The sequence below is a fragment of the Neofelis nebulosa genome, chromosome 2, assembly GCF_028018385.1.
Source record: "Neofelis nebulosa isolate mNeoNeb1 chromosome 2, mNeoNeb1.pri, whole genome shotgun sequence".
In the NCBI taxonomy this organism is placed as follows: domain Eukaryota; kingdom Metazoa; phylum Chordata; class Mammalia; order Carnivora; family Felidae; genus Neofelis; species Neofelis nebulosa.
In genome coordinates this window covers 123997937-124015157 of record NC_080783.1, presented here as the reverse complement: position 1 = coordinate 124015157, position 17221 = coordinate 123997937, and the positions used below count along the sequence as shown (strand labels likewise).

The 17221-nt window shown below is 38.6% G+C and overlaps 1 protein-coding gene across 4 annotated transcripts in view; it reads right to left on the bottom strand.

Annotated features, from left to right (window-relative positions):
* The window catches only part of CSDE1 (cold shock domain containing E1), a 38886-nt gene extending 22605 nt beyond the window's left edge, over positions 1 to 16281 (bottom strand). For 2 of the 4 annotated variants that reach the window (XM_058716123.1, XM_058716125.1), the window contains exons 1-3: positions 16152 to 16281; positions 7003 to 7389; positions 640 to 786 (exon numbers count right to left, since the gene is read on the bottom strand). In XM_058716123.1, coding sequence (XP_058572106.1) covers positions 640 to 777 — 138 coding nt within the window. In that variant the 5' untranslated portion in view covers positions 778 to 786; positions 7003 to 7389; positions 16152 to 16281. Of the gene's footprint in view, positions 1 to 639; positions 787 to 7002; positions 7390 to 16055 lie in introns of all 4 variants that reach the window. The other 2 variants (XM_058716124.1, XM_058716126.1) reach the window with 2 other exon arrangements.
* Positions 16282 to 17221: the final 940 nt, after the last annotated feature.

Sequence of the window (17221 nt, the reverse complement as noted above, 5' to 3'; positions counted from 1 at the left end):
AAATGTGATGTTGGGCACTATTAATAAAAATATTTTTCTTTAGGAAAATACAAAGACTAAGACTGTAGAACAATAAACCCAAGTATGAGTAGTTAAACAGTACATGGGATGGCCAAACCATGCAAATCAAAGCCATTAAATCTGTAGGTAATGAAGTTCTAGTTCTTTCATACTAGACATTCTTCTGTTTGACATGCATGAACTCATTTAATTTTTTACAAAGCCCAAGAGAAAGTAATATTATCCTCATTTTACTAATGAGGTAACAGACACAGAAAGGTTAAATGACTTGCCAAAGTTAAATGGTAGAGGATTTAAACCAAGAAGGCCTACCTCTACAATCTGGGTTCTGAATTAGGGCTAAAATACAAAATACTGATTGTAGTGGAGGCAGGAGTTAAAGTTTGAGATTCTCCACTTCTAACAAGCTCCCAAGGTGGTACCAATGCTTTAGTTTCTTGGACACACTATGAGTAGCAAGGCCTAAACTACTTATCTTTCATGATTCAGGGTGAAGGAAATGCCTAGAGAAGTTAGAAAGTGAGTTTGCAGGTTACTTCAACCAAAGTGAGTGGCCCTCCTAAGTCATGCTCTTAACACAAAGCAAAATGAGCTGGGATGACTGTTTCCCTGACTTACAGATCTCTGATACGTGGGGGTCCTCTTTTGTTTTTTAGTCCCAGATGAGGTAGAAGATGAAGATAAAGGTAAAGAAAGTGAAGGAGGGGCTGCAGGAGGGGGATGAGGATCTGATGATACAGTAAAAACGTTCTCCATCTCAAACAGCTGTGGTAACATAGCACAATGTTTATAACTATGATCAATAACAATTTAACACACACTTGACAGTCAACTTCTATACCTTTACAGATTTACCATTAGGTTACTTCAGCAAAACAGAATTCATTCAATCAGGTTTCTATTGACAAAAGAAATTATAGTGTTAACATTAAGAGGTCAAGCTGAAATGTATCTTTTAAAGCCCTTTCACAATCCCTAATCCACAACATTTACAATTTTTTAAATGCCATAATGAGTCACTGGTGGTTGCTACAATGACACAATTCAGCCCAACTTCTTCTCAACGTCTCACAACTTCACATGGAATCCAGTATTTTCAGTTATTTGACTCTTCAGAGTATGCACAACAATAATCCAATAGGATGTGGGAAGAAAATATTACAACTATATTATTTATCTTGCCCATAAATAAACAGCTTTATTATAAATATCATATATTTTCAGGAAAGGACTGAGTGGTATGTTAGATAATATCACACTGCACATATATTACTTAGGTGTTCTGAGGGAGGGTGAAAAACTCCACAAGAGGCTGACAGTGAAGCCCTCATTCATTTACTTTCAGTATATTACAATTTATATTTGCCCAATTAAGTGGACAAATGTAGCTATCTAGTTTAAACAGCCCTCACAAAAAGACAAACAGGGGGCACCTGGGTGGCTCAGTCAGTTGAGCGTCCGACTTCGGCTCAGGTCATGATCTCACTGTCCATGAGTTCAAGCCCTGCGTCGGGCTCTGTGCTGTCGGCTCAGAGCCTGGAGCCTGCTTCGGATTCTGTGTTTCCCTCTCTCTCTGACCCTCCCCCGTTCATGTTCTGTCTCTGTCTCAAAAATTAATAAACGTTAAAAAATTTTTTTTTACAAAAAGACAAACGGTTGAAAAAGATTGCTACAGAAGACTCTTAGAAAAAAAAAATGTTAATATAAGGCAAACACCAGCAAAGAAAATGGGCCCTGACACTTCTAATCCTAGTATTAGTTCTTTAACCTCTACATAATGACGTAAAATGATCATCTAATTTAAGATCTGATAAGTCTGCCAAACGTTAATATCAAGACTATGATACAGACTTATACTAGTAGCAATAAAACACACTGCACATATACTGTCCCTCTGATATTAATTCATGATGGTATACATTTTTAAAACACTTATAAACTAAGCATTTAGACATAACATTTTTAGTGAGGGGAAGTTTCTGTACTGTTAATAGGTAAACTATTTTTATGGTATTGTTTATTTCATCTTTTGTTTTTAAGTAGGCTCCATGCCCAATGTGGGGCTTTAACTCTCGATCCTAAATTAATAAGAGTCACATGCTCTATCGACTGAGCCAGCCAGACATCCCAAAATGTAAGTTAGATGTTTTTTTCTTTTTTTGAAGTTTTTATTCATTTAAGTAATCTCTACACCCAACACGGGGCTCAAACTCACAACCCCGAGATCAAGAGTTGCCAGCTCTTCTGACTGAGCCAACCAGGCACCTTTTCCATCTTTATCTTCCTTATTTGTAGGACTATGTTTTATAACACAAATGCGATGTGTGTAGTATAATTACACGATTTAGAAGTATCTACACATATACACACTGACTATACATGCTTTAACTAACAATATGATCAAACTAATTTGAAGACCATATTCTAGATCCAAGACATGTCTTGGATCATGGCTTTCAAGCTGTGCTATTTGGACTAGAGTTATTACCATACAGGTAAGAACACAATACTGTGATTTGTAACACACAGGCCATGAAGTCCCAAAAACCACATTCTCAAGTCTCCAGTCCTATCACATATTCCTGCAGATACGAGGTCAGACTTGTTTTTCTAAGGGAAAATGAAACAGAAATACAAGGAATCAGAGCTATCCTTTCCCTCTAAGATTATTATTCCCCAACAAAGGTTCTGGAACTTGGACTGTATTGCTCTTTAGTCTCATCTCACCTCAAAATGAGTATCAAAGCAGAATTGAAAAAGGGTCTTTCCTTTCTCCTCCCATCTTTCCTGACCAAAGTTTCTTTCTCTATCCTTTATCCATTTGGGGGGCCTCATCTTTCTTTTAGGAAAAACATGGCACTGGAGCAACTTTAGATAAAGCAATATGTTAACACCCTTCTCTTCAAAGAATTCTTTACAATTCAGGCTAAACTACATTTCTATGGCACTGTAAGATTTTCTTAACCAGCACCACTAAAACTTTAAAGAAGTGCCATTAAACAAAAAGAAAGTTCATTAAACACACACACACACACACACACACACAAAAACGCCAATTACATAAAAGTGTTAAGTCCAATGGAAAAAATAGATAGCTCAACAACAGATGCTTCTTTGTAAAAAATTAAGATAAAGACACATCAAAAAAAAGGGGGGAGGGGGAATGGAAGGAAAGGACCAGAGTGTAAATGTTATTTGGCTTTTTTTAAATGGGGGCGGGGGAACAATTTAGTTGTTCACCTTACAGCATACAAAAATATAATCAAGATAGACCTAGTTAAATACCCTAACAGATATTAAATACAAACATGCATATTAATAAAATTTTTGGAAGGAAGACTTTCTAGATTTGAAAACAGAAAAAACTGCAAAGAGTCAATGATTACATACAAAAAGGACAACCTTCTATACCCAAACCTAAGGAAAACAAATGCAAACACAAAGGTATCAGCGTTATTATTAAGGAAATGTAAGCAAATCAGTAGAATTAAACTATAAGTCACCCCTTTTCCACATTTTGCTTTCTGCAATTTGTTACCCACCTCCCTACCCCCCAACCACAGTCTGGAAGCATGTGATACACTTCCTAACATATTGTCAGAAGGTCAATAGTAGCCTCACACTATACCACATGCAAATGTCATTCATCACTTCAGCTCATCATGTAGGCATTTTATCATCTCACATCACTACAACAAGGGCAAGTACAGTACAATAAGATGTTCTGAGAGATACATTCACATAACTTTTACTATAGCATACTGATATAATTGGGTTAATTACTATTAATATCTTATTGCACCTAATTTACAAATTAAATTTCATCACAGATATGTAGGAATAGAAAAAAACCAGTTTATACAGGGTTCAGTACTGAGGTTCCACACATCCACTGGGAGTCTTGAAACATATTCCTTTGTTGATAAGGGAGGCCTACTGTACTAGATTATAAACTCCATGAGGGCAAGGGCTTTTTGTTCAAAGCTAAATTCCTACAGTCTAGACAAACAGTTGTTGGCACATATTAGGCACTCATTTGTCAAATACTGCAAGCATTTAGACAAATAAATTAGTCTTAAAGACCACTCATTAAACATAAAACACAAGAAAAACTTCAGTTTTGACCATCAAAATTTTGATAAAGCAAATTATTCATTTATCAAATGACCAAAGATTAAAGATTTAAAAATAGTGAGAAAGTAGGCTAAGAACAATATGCTCAAATACTTTTATGTTGGTAAACTGGTGCAACCTTTCTGAAATGCAGCAACATGAATCAAAATGTGGAGTTGTTTTCCTTAATAATTCCAATGCAGGAAACCTGCAATCTGAAATGTGTGAATGACACTTTATGCACCTATGTGTTCACTGATATGTTTTAATAACAAACGTCTGGAAATAATCTAGTCTAACATTGGGTCAAGTCACAACAATTTGTATAAATGCCATGCAGTCTTTAGAAAGGATGGACAAATACGCTTATGCTATAATATGAAATGACAAGAGAGACTATCTATACAATATGATTTCAAATGTATTTTAAAAAAGACCAGAGAAGTCTAATCTAATGCTCACGGATTTCTCAAGAGAACACTTGGAAGGTGTCTTAAAATGGTAAATGGGGACAGAATACAGTACTGATACTATGGCTCCGATTTATTATTATTTTTTAAAATAGGCTCCATGCCCAATATAGGGCTTGAACTCACCAACCTGAGGCTAAGAGCTGCACGCTTTACTGACTGAACCGGCCAGGACCCCTCCATGGCCCACATTCTTTTTATCTTTTAAGTAGGCTCCATGCCCAGCATTGAGCCCAAAGCGGGACCTGAATTCAAGACCCTGAGATCAAGACCTGAGCTGAGATCAAGAGTTGGACGCTCAACCAACTGAGCTACCCAGGCACCCCCCTGGCCCACATTCTTAACCACTGCCTTATACATTAAAGAATTTTAGTACCTACATCAATACTGTTCTAGGCTGTGCTCATATAGAGAATCCAACAGATAAAAATTCCCAACTTCCCTACGTATTTATTTTTAAAATTGGAAAGTCATTAACATTAACCCACCCCATTACAAAAGAAGAATTGGAGGGGTGCCTGGAAGGCTCAGTCAGTTAAGCAACAGACTCTTGATTCTGGCTCAGATCCCTTGGTTGTGAGATTGAGCCCCACATCCGGCTCCCTGCTGAGCGCGGAACCTGCTTGGGATTCTGTCTGCCCCTCTTTTTCAAAAAGACTCTTTGTCTTTCAAAATAAACACTAAAAAAAAAAAAAAAAGTTCATGTTGGGGTGCCTAGTCTTTTACTCTTCTGAAGACTAAAGAAAATGGTAGTTTCAATTTGCATTACCTTATCTAATCCAGCACAACTGATAACAATCTAAAATTATTTTTTAAAAATCAAATGAGGAGGTTAAGAAGAAACAGAAGAAGCAAATGGTACAATAACTTTAAAACTGAGTAACTGAGCGTCTGTTTACAGAACACAGATAATTTAAATAAATTGGTATGATTGGTAATTTTCACAGTTAAGGAATAATTTTGGTCCACAGTATGATCATTACCACAACAGGCTCATCAACTTTTAAATAAATTACAGATTAAAGGCCCAAGTGCTTCTTGAAAGGGTGAGGAAGCTTTTGTAAGATGACAACCTAGGAATGACCTAATATTCTCATTCCTCATTCTATTTGATTACTGCAGCATTTTAAAAAAGGGTTATCAACCAAATTCTCCTTAAAATGATCTTCCTCGGTGTTCCTTCCTGGCTACCTTTATTTCTTTGAACATTCTCTTCTTTGGTACTTCTTCATTTATTACTTATAAAGCGAGGACTCCTTTCTGATTTCCAAGCTTCTATTTCTACACAGTTTAGAAAGGACAATTGCCTTTTATAATCCTCCCTCCCCAAATAACCATTGTTTAATATTCCATGCTAGCATATTTCCTCAACTTCAGATTACTATCTAATGAATGCACTAGAGTTCCACAATATATTTTGCTTTCAACAAGTCCCCATGTAAAGTTCCCCAGTCCTATGAACAAAAAGGTTTCGAGCTTCTATAACTGGGTAGACTAGGTCAATTCCCTCCAGGCTCATTTTCACATTCAGTTGGTTATCAAGTCCTATCACTTCTACCACTAAAAACACCTACTGTCTCTTTCTCTGCCTATACCCTAGTTTTTATCTTCCTTATATCCTATCCATTGCTCTTAACAGGTTTTCCCACCCTCAGTCTATCTCTTAAAAAGTTGTTCTACTTGTTTTCAAAGATACACTTCTGAAAATATAATTTTAAAACCTGAAGCAATAAAGCTATCTGTTTTGAAATTAAAAAACCCATTAAGCCCTTGCTTACAAATATAAACATCTGATGACTTTTCTAGAGAACGAAGTCAAATACATTGGGACCTTCAGAACCTTCCTCCAGCAAGTTTTCCTTTCTAGTTACTCTCTCTACCCACAAAACTGTATCTCCCACTTTGTTCATAATAGACCACTCATTATATACTATATGCTTTAAGATCTCCCTGAATCTGCTCATTCTGTTGCCTCTACGAAGACTCTTCTCCCTCTTAAAGCACTATTCGCCTTCAAATGTCCCTTCTCTCTAGGCTTTCTTTACCTTTACAGAGATCGCTGAACAGACTGCAACTGAAATTCTAACTTTTAAACAGTGCAATGGGAGTTTTCCTTTCTAAGAGACCGATACATTAAGAGAGATCCACATGTATTAACAAATGTAATCTTGTTTGAAAAATCCCATAGTTTGGCCATCAATATTGTCCTTGTCCAGTAAGAGATAATAAATTAAATAATCTAGTGTTGACATTTTCAGACTAAATGGCTGAGAATATAAATTGTTTTCAGAATAGCTTTAGAAAAGAAGACATTAATAAGATTTTATATTTGGCCAAAACAATCAGGATTTCTGAAATTACAAACGGATCCTTTGCCAAGAGGAAACTACAAACCTACCTCGCAGTGATAATCAAATATTGCACTTTCAGTAGTATTTGCTGATTCTTCTTTTTCAGCACACGTTTCAAAGGATGAAAGTTGCTAGTATTAAAAAAAAGAGCGAGAGAAAATGATCTATCAAGCTAATAAAGAATACAACTGCTGCTGCACCAGGCAATCTCACAGTACAGCACTGAAGAAAACAAAGACTACTAGCAGCGTTGGGAAGTGCTCTTTCAAAGCTGTTGAGTAGGCACAAACTTCTTGTTTCAGATCAAGTGTTGTGTCTTCAACTTAAGTGTACTCTTCTTTGGTCTTGTTGGTTGTTTCGAGGTTTGTTCCTTGCCTGATCTGAACTTGAAGCAGCAGTTTCAGGTGGTAAAATCTGTTCTGTTACACTTCATACTAGAGATAAAAAATGAAGACATTAAGTATAACTTACATAAAAGAACCAAGACAGAGGGTGGGTAGAGGTGACAAGCTCATTTCATAAAGTTAGAATCATTAATTGGCTAAACAAGGAATGCAAGAAACTTGAAAGCACACTCATTTGATGTTATTTGAGCAATCTCTCAAGTGCTAATGGATACCTCCTTTGGTGTCATACACTCAAAACAGGAATTTCAGTCCTTAATTGACACTTCCACACCTTAAGTTCTAAGTTATAAAGCATAATATTCAATTTAATACAAGTGTTTTATAAGCATCTAGTACTATGGTAGGTATTATGGAAAATAAAGAAGTTCCTGCCATCAGATAACTTACACTCTTGCAGAGAAGAGTTATACACGGAGAAAAACTAGAATATAGGACCAAATGCCAAAAATTAATTTGCCCAACCAATATCGGAGTACTATGACATACAGTATACTAGAGCTACTACTTGTTGTTTCTTCACCACTGTAAGTGCATTGAAACAACATGGTGAGCACAGAGAAGGAGTTAATAAGAGACAGGCTTAATTTAGAGACATAGGCAAATTTTTAAGAGAAATAAAACAGTCCAGCATTCTAGGCATGTCGGGGTATGCCAAGCCAGGGTATGCCACTGAATCATAAGTTCCTTGAAAGCAGGGACCATGTATATGATTTTTGATGCCTGACATCAAGGGAGGTTTATTATTACATGAATGACTATGGCCAACAAGTGCAGCTTGTTGTTTCAAAGGAATCAACAGTCTAGTCTGGCCAGAACAGAGGGCTGGCTTAAAGTGAAATGGGATACATGGTGTGACAGGTGTAGTGGAGTCAGATTATGAAGTATTTCAACTTGATATAACAGGAAATAGAGAGCCTTAGTTCTTGATGAAAGGATATTAAGTCTTGAAATCCTATGGGAGATAAGTTAGTGAAGGTAACAGAAATCTCATTTTCTGAGAAATCTCTATTTCTGAGCTGTTGCCAGAAATAGAGAAAAAATATCTAGAAAAAAGAAACAATTAAGATGAGAAGAGATGGGAAGCGAAATATATTTAAAGGTAAAACCACAGAATCGTGCTTTATATTAGCCATAAAAGCATTTCTTCTGTACTGACCGAAATATTAACTGGTGCTGTTAGCAAAACGATTTACACAGGGAGAAAAAAAAAGGTAGATTTGGTTTTAGATATGCTGAGAGATGAATAGTGTATTTTAGAAACCTCAGAAATAAGAATGTCTATAAGGTGAGAGGTCAGAGCTTGTGAAATAGCTTAGACCAGGAGAGCCCCAGTCCATCCACGGACACTTACTAGTAAAATGCTTGAATAAATCATTTCATCTCTCTAAATTCTGGTTTCTCATACACAAAATGAAAACTCATCAAGAGCTGATCTGTGGCTTGTTTTTTGTTTTTTTGTGGCTATACCTTACATTCCCTGACTTTGTATTATTACCTCAAATATCAAATGCTGTTATATATTGTTCTTTTTATTTGGATCATTTTATTTCCCAGACTAGATATTTCTTAGGCCAATGGTTCTCAAATCACTTGGGAAGCTTTAAAAAATACCTAAGCCCAGTCCTCATTCAAAGAGTAATTTAATTGGCCTATGGTGTGCCTGGGTGGCTCAGTTGGCTAAGAATCCAACTCTTGATTTTGGCTCAGGTCATGATCTCACGGTTCGGGAGTTTGAGCCACACACTGGGTTCTGTGCTGAAAATGAGGAGCCTGCTTAAGATTCTCTCTCCCTCTCTCTCTGCCCCTCCCCTACTCTATCTCTCAAAACTAAACATTAAAAAAAAAAGTAATTTAATTGGCCTAAAGTGAGGCTACTTCCGTTATGATCTTTGATTCCTCCTTCTCTACCTCCACATCCAGTGTCGCAAGTCTTATCGATATTTCCTTCAAGATACCTAAATGACACATATTTTAGTATAGGTATCTAACACATCTGCTAATTTCCAGTGTCAACTCTTTCCATTTTCTGTCACACAATACTGCTAGACTGATCTAAAACTCCAATTTCACCTCATCTCATTGTCCTAAATCTTCAATGATTTTTTTTTAGCACTTTAGATGGGAAATTCTTAATCCTGGCTACACATCCAACCCAACCACCTGGGCAACCTAAAAAAAAAAAAAAAAAAAAAAAAAAAAAAAAAAAATCAAAGCCTGGGTCCTACCTTGAGATTCTAATTCAATTTCACGAGGGTTACATCCCAGGAATTGGTATATTTTATCTCTCCTCTCTCCGTATGATTCTGACTCGTGGCAGGATTTAAGAACTACCATTTTAAGGTGTTCTCTATTCTACCTTTCCATCTTTCACCTTCAATTGCTCTCCAGGTCTCCTAGATAGGTACATTTTCCTGCCTAATTCTTAAACATAACCCTTGGAAGATTCCTGAATTCTAGCCTTCTTTGTGCATGTGGGTCTTCCCACAAAGAGATAATATTACCATCTTCAAAGTGACAAAACAGCTTCCTCTGTACCATTTCCAGTACAGACTTAATACCTTAATTCCCACTATGTGAGGCAGTAACTCCCACTGCATACATCATATCATCCTTTTTGGTACCAAGTCATTTCTGCACTTTGCTTACTTCATGCTATGTGTCTTGTTCCTCCAATTATGAAACAAGTTTCTTTCTTTTTTTTTTTTTTTTTTTTTAAGTTTGAGAGTGTACATGAGTGGGGGTGGGGGGGGGACAGTGGGGTCAGAGAGAAAGGGAGAGAGAGAATCCCAACTCAAGGCTCAAACCCACAAACCGTGAAATAATGACCTGAGCTGAAATCAAAAGTCCACCCAGGTGCCCCACAAGTTTATTTCTGTATCACAGCTCCCTTCAGCACCTAATCCAGCACTGCCAAACTTAAGCACAGCAGAAACTACCACAGCAAAAAAGACAGTTAGTCCATAATAGGAAAAGGACACCACAATTCAAGTGCAGCAGTTCTACCAACTTCTATTTACAAACCCAAAGACCCCAAAAGTCTATCTGATAAAAGAGGTGAGAATTTTTTTTTGGTAATTTTTATTTAAATTCTAGTCGGTTTGGGCGCCTGGGTGGCTCAGTCGGTTAAGTGTCCGACTCCAGCTCAGGTCACGATCTCGCAGTCCGTGAGTTCGAGCCCTGCGTCGGGCTCTGGGCTGACAGCTCAGAGCCTGGAGCCTGCTTCCAATTCTGTGTCTCCCTCTCTCTCTGCCCCTCCCCTGTTCATGCTCTCTCTGTCTCAAAAATAAATAAACGTTTAAAAAAAAAATTAAAAAAAAAATTCTAGTCGGTTAACATATACTGTAATATTGGGTTTCAGGAGAATTTAGTAATTCATCACTTACATATAACACCTATTGCTCAACACAAGTGCCCTCCTTAATACCCATTCCCCGCCCACCTTCTCTCCATCAACCCTGTTTGTTCTCTATCATTAAGTCTCTTAGGATTTGCTTCCTTTTTTCCCTTCTCCTATGTTCATCTGTTGTTTCTTAAATTTCACGAGTGAAATCATATGATATTTGTCTTTTTCTGAAACAACTTATCTTGAAAAATTTGGATTAACCCAGTTCTAGGGTGTTGTATTATGTTAAGAACTGTCCAGATTGTCACTTAGTAACACAGAAATGAGACTTCCAGAATCTAAATTCTGGAGCATTGCAGAGTTAGTGTTGGGGCACTAATGAAGCCTATTAGGATCTATTAAAGCTCAAACAAATGCACCAGCTATCAAAAATAACTGAAAGTGGCTGAATTTTACTTCATTAGTATCTTCAAAGCTATGAGACTTCTATGGTTAACAAAACACTTTTCAGTCAAATTAACACTTAATGAAACACTTAGAAAGTACCCATTGGGCATTTTAATAAAATTGGCTATGCACTCATGCCAAGATTATTAACATTCATGGGCAGTACTGACAACTCTTCTGCCTTAACCCTAAGAATGCAGTGCATTCCCTCTAGCCCCCAAAAGCTAGATACTTAAGTCACATGAAAGAAGTACCAACCAAAACACTAAGGAACAGTTTAAATGTTGATCTCAGAGCCTCCCTCATTGCTAAGTAATCAAGTCCCTTTTCCTTTGTTTTGTATGGAAACAGTATCACCACTAGTTAATTATCAACTATTATGTCACACAGCTTCAGTCGAAAGTTAAAAGCTAATTCTTTGAACTGAACTGATAATCCAAATAGGTATTCCTATCTCAGTGGTCTTAAAAAAAGGCCTAGTAGAAGACAAGCAAACAGCAGGCACTAAATAAATGTTGAACCACTACACTTACGTGGCCAACAATCCATCTAAAATATATCACATAACCCAGTTTGTCATTTTGACAAGTTATTCTCAAAGTCTGTACAGCACTCACCTGGGGGCAATGGTAATGACAGGCTAGTCTGTAAGTCTTCCCACCTAACCCACTTTGTTCAGAAAGTAGGTTTTTTAATTAAAAAAAAAAAAAAAATTAGTTAGAGAGAGAGCGCGTGTGGGTACATGCACGTGTGAGTGCTCGTAAGAGAGGGACATGGCAGAGAGAGAGAGAGAGAGAGAGAGAGAGAGAGAGAGAGAGAGAGACAGAGGGGAAATATCCCAAGCAGGCTCAGCGCTGTCAGCATAGAGCCCGACGACGCGGGGCTCAAACTCACAAACCCTGAGAGATCATAACTTGAGCCAAAATCAAGAGTTGGACACTTAACCAACTGAGTCACCCAGGTGCCCAGAAAATACTTTTTTTTTTTTTTTTGAGAAGAGCAACGATCCAATTAGGCAGCACTAGTTCATATTTCTAGATGCTTTAACTCAAGACAAATTTAAGTGTGTCATATTTTGCTATTACCTGTATAACTGAAGTGGTTAACATTTTAATTCACTTTTGCTTTAGAATCTAAGGAAAATGATAAAGTTTAGATAATTAACCATTTTAAGCCATCATATCAGGCAGAAATTAGAGAAAATCAAATTACTGCAACTATCTTTTTGTATATGTTCAGTAAGAACAATTACGCTGGGTTGTTAATTACCTGAATAGCTGCTAAGACATTTTAAGTTTTATCTCCATCTATCACTTAACCGCTTTTATAATACACTAGCACTCTGAAATAGGACAAATGCCAGTGTAGGAAGGAGCTAAATGCTCCAAACACAAAACCAGAAAATAGTGTAGACCAGCACTGTTCATGCGAAATATAGTGCAAAACCATGCATGTAATTTAAAATTTTCTGGTAATCATGTTAAAATTGAGAGAAAAGGGTGAACCTAATTTTTATTAGGTCTATTTAACCAAATATATCTGACATGTTATTTTCCCTATGTAGTCAATCTAAAAAGTTTTCTTTGAAATCTGATGTTTATTTTACAATTATAGCACATTTCAATTCAGAATTGTGCACAGTTTAAGTGCCATACATGACTACCAAATTGGTCACAGAAGGTACAGACTCATGAGGTTTGAAAAAGGTACTGGCATGCCCAATACATAGAAAACAAAAGGCTCTTTGGCAAAGGCTTTCACAGATAAAAGGAGGCAGTATCTAGCAAACCTGACCATAGATAGCAAGAGCTTGTACGTACTGCGTTGAGAAGCAAAAGTGTAAATAACTAACTGGTTATTGGCTAGGGCTACAAACCAATGGATAGCCAACATGTTAACCGTGAAGAGACTGCTAATCAATTTATTTTCAACTACACAGTTAAACCTCAGCATTAAAGGACATATTAAATATAAAAACGCTTCAAAAATAAAATGCCCATTCAGTACTTCTGAACAGAATACTGCCTAGATCATACTCCAGTCTAATAACCTTAATGAAAAATACATTTTATAATTCCTCAGACTTCGCAGTACGAACTGAAAAAAAAGTTTTGTATTGTTTTTAACTAGGTACTCCTACATAGAAGTGGAAACATTCCAGTATCAAGACAAAGGAATTTTTAAAATCCTGACTTCGGCAAAAATAATTTAACATCAAGAAATGATGGAATTCAAGAAAACAAGTCACTCCTACCAAAGCATTTTCACCCCTGTAGATATTCTAGCTATGAAGTCTTAAAAAAGTTGTAATTTTTGTCGCTGTAATTCTCTATTATGAAAAATCGTCCAGGTTTTACAGCTCTCCATAAGACAGTCTGAGTCAAAGATCTCAAATTAGTTTCCCTTTCATTTTTTGAAAAGACAAAAGCTAAGAAGGCACAGAGTTCTTTGTGTTTATTTAACAAAAATCAAAATTTTTATTTTATAATACAGTCCTACAGTTCAGCTCCTTAAAAATCTGTCCAAACAGCATTTCCATGTTTCAGCTACCTTGCCAAAAGTATGGTCCTCAAAACAATGTGAATGAAGTTATTATCTCTGAACCATACACTTTAAAAAAAAAAGGGGGGGGGGGTTAAAATTATAAACTTTATGTTATGTATATTTTTCAACAATTTAAAAGAAAAAATATTTTAAAAAATTTTTATTAACATTTATAATTTATTTTTGAGACCATGAGAGAGCACGAGTGGGGGAGGGGAAGAAAGAGAGGGAGACACCCAAGCAGGCTGCAGGCTCTGAGCTGTCAACACAGAGCCCAAGGCAGGCCCGAACCCTCGAACCTTGAGATCATGACCTGAGCTGAAGTCAGACGCTTAACTGAGCCACTCAGGCACCCCAGAAAAAATATTTTTTACAAGCTGGATGGCTCTGCACAGTGTGTCTTTAGATGGATGGAGGGGAAAACAGGAGTGGAATAAAGCAGGACTGTATGTCAGCTTTCACGCTCTCATTTTTTGATTTGCAGGAATTTACCAGAATTTTCAACCACACTCTAAAGGTCATACTTGTTAAGTCAGAACTTATTTACAAAAAAAGAAAACCTATCTTCTGCGCCTCAAATACTTTACTTTTCAACTCAGCTGCTATAAATACTCATCCCAATGGTAAACATCCAGAGCAGCTGCAAAATCACTCAAACCACTACCATCTCTTTTATTTCAAGCCTAAGGCTAAAAGGAAACAAAAAGAAACAAGGCTGAATATTTACCCAGATTTTATGACTCATATATATATATATACACCCACATACATACACACACAACCATTCAGGCATATAAACCCTCTTCTTAACCCACACCAAGAACACCTATTTTTCATTAGTACCCCAAAAGCACCAAGGTATTATATTGCCCCTCCATGTAGTATTGAAAATGCCTACCTTCTAGAAACTCAAAATGAAAATTACTCAGCATTCTGATATTGAATAACTTATGAGCTATAATTTGGTACCTGCATTTTTTTTAGGCCGGTAGCTCTGGTCAAGAGCTGGCAGTTCATATCATCCTGATAAAAAACTATGTCTCTCAAAGGAAATTTTACTACAGTGTCTTTGGACGTCCTCCCTCGCCCTCTAACCCTGTCTCTAAACTCTTTAGAGGACCATTCTTTCACTCATTTTAGGTGCAAAACAACAACCTCCTACAACAGTGTTCAGATTTTTGTGTTTGCAGATTGAAGGCTGTTTTAGGGAGTGTTCCCTGCCTCACTTTTGAGTCAAGCAAGAGAGGAGCCATCTGGGTGTTTCTAAAGGAAAACCTGAAACCAAAAGAACCAAGGCACTAAAATTGTCATAGTGTTTTTTTCTTTTTCTTTCTTTTTTTTTTTTTTTTTTTTTAAGATTTTTAAGTAATCTCTTCACCCAAGGTGGGGTTTAAAAACGACACTGAGACCAAGAGTTTGCAAGCTCTACCGACTCAACCAGCCAGGCGCCCCAAATTTCCTACTGATAAAATATCGATCGATGGTTAAAATCTTCAAGGGTCTCCTGCCAGGGTTCTAAAAAAACTCACTCTACAGAGAATGACGAAGCCAAGTCGTTCGCTGCTCAACAGGGGCCAGGCTCTGGCACCATAAGAGGCAGAGATGGTGCTAAGGACGATTCCACAGAGCTCTAATAGAGTACGCCCTAACCCCAGGATGAAGGAATGAGAGCCACGTGCCCACGATTAGAGGCTGGTTCCCTTTCTCAAGAAGCCGAGGGGTAAGCGAAGAAGGGAATGTTGGGTGTTCAGAATCAAGACAGACAGCTCTAGATGAGTGGAAGTAAAGATGACACTTCGGCTACGCTACTGTGTCAGACGTGGCTGGGGAAAGGGGTGTCTCTAAGCATTTAGACGGAGCGGGGTCTCAGTCCATACACAAAGGAGGCGCCACTACCGCACTGCGCTCTGGTACTCGTAGTCAGATCCCCAAGCAGGTGACTGCCAGTAAACTATGGGGTCCGGAGTCAAAGCAGGCCCCTCTGCCTCCGGCTCTTCCAGCCTCACACAAAGGACCGCGCCACCACCCCCCCTCGCCCCGCCCGCCGGGACTTGTAGTTCCCGTTTCCCCCGCCAAGCCGCAGAGGAGGAAGTGGCCAGACTACAATTCCCAGCAGCCTCCGCGCCCGAGCCCCGCACCCCTGCCTCCATCTTGGCTGCGGTCGGAGCCTCCATTTTCGCTCCCTCCCCCCACTTTAGTCACCACCACCACCACCACGCGCGGCTGCCTGGCCTCGACTCTTCCTTTCAGCTCTGCGGCCTGACGTGAGGCTTAGACAGTTAAACGGGGGCCAGGTGGAAAAGCCGGGGTAGAGACTCAGGGTGAAACCTTCCCTGCCCAGAGCTCTAGGAGTGCCCACCTTGACTCAGAAGTCTCTCCTGTTAGTCTTGGTCTTCTCATCCGCACCTAGCCTGGCTTCTTACTACCCCCAGTTGGACCTTGAGGTCGTACTCACCCCAACAGCTCAGCGCCCCCTCTCCAGCGCCGCCATAAGCAGCACGGCCCGGTACGTAGGAATAAATCTCGCTTCTCTCGCGAGAGTTGCGGGCTCTGAGCGCGTGCACGGGAAGCGAGGGGGAGCGTATTCCTAATACGCTTGCGCATGAGGTCTGAATGACGCCAACTAGTGCGCTACGCTTAACCACAACCAAGATGGTGCCCACGTTCCCTTACATTCCCTCCCCCTTGAGGTGCGGGAAGCAATCTCCGTGTTTACTGACTCCGCTGGGACGCATGGGGCGGGGTGGCGGGTAACTTTCGGCGTCTCTGATCTTTGCAAACCTGAATATGCTTTAGACAGAGAGACCAGGCTAAACTTTGAGGACGAACAATCTGGAGGGCATATGCAGGAATGTCATATAAAGGATTTCTGTTTTCTCGGACATCATTCAGAAGCCCCAAACCCCAGTTTCTCCTCACAGCGCAAGGCTTTTTTTCTCTTGTCTGCTATAATATACTGGAATTTTCGTTAGTATAGAGTAGGTTTTAGTAAGGTAGTTTGGAAGTTCTACGTAAGACCTTTGTCTCGCAGAAACTGTAGTGCTTGCAACAGACGGACAAGAGTGAGCAAGGCAGCATAACCATTAAAAAACAAAAAACAAACAAAAAACTCCTTCAACTGACCTTTTAGTCACCAGAAGATATTCGTATTGTATCTGGTAATCAAAGAGGCTGAATCAGTAACCAAAAGGTTGAAATCAGGGCAAATGATGATTAATCCAAAGGGGTATGGGGAAGAAAGAAAATAGTTCATTGTGGCCACAGAAAAGTTCAATGAGTTATCCCTTGTCAAACAATAGGGCAGTACCCTCTGGTGAGAGGAATGCTTTTCCCAGATTCTGTGGCTCTCCCTCTTGACAATATTGGATAAACAATGACCAGTCACGCTCCTGAGAACTCCCCTACGCTTTATTTTCGCTTTCAAAATACATTTATTCTGCATCTCATATCTGTCATCATTGGGGTGTATACAGTTCTCAAGACAAATGGATATAGTTCTGTCCTCAAGGAACTTTCAGTCTAGCA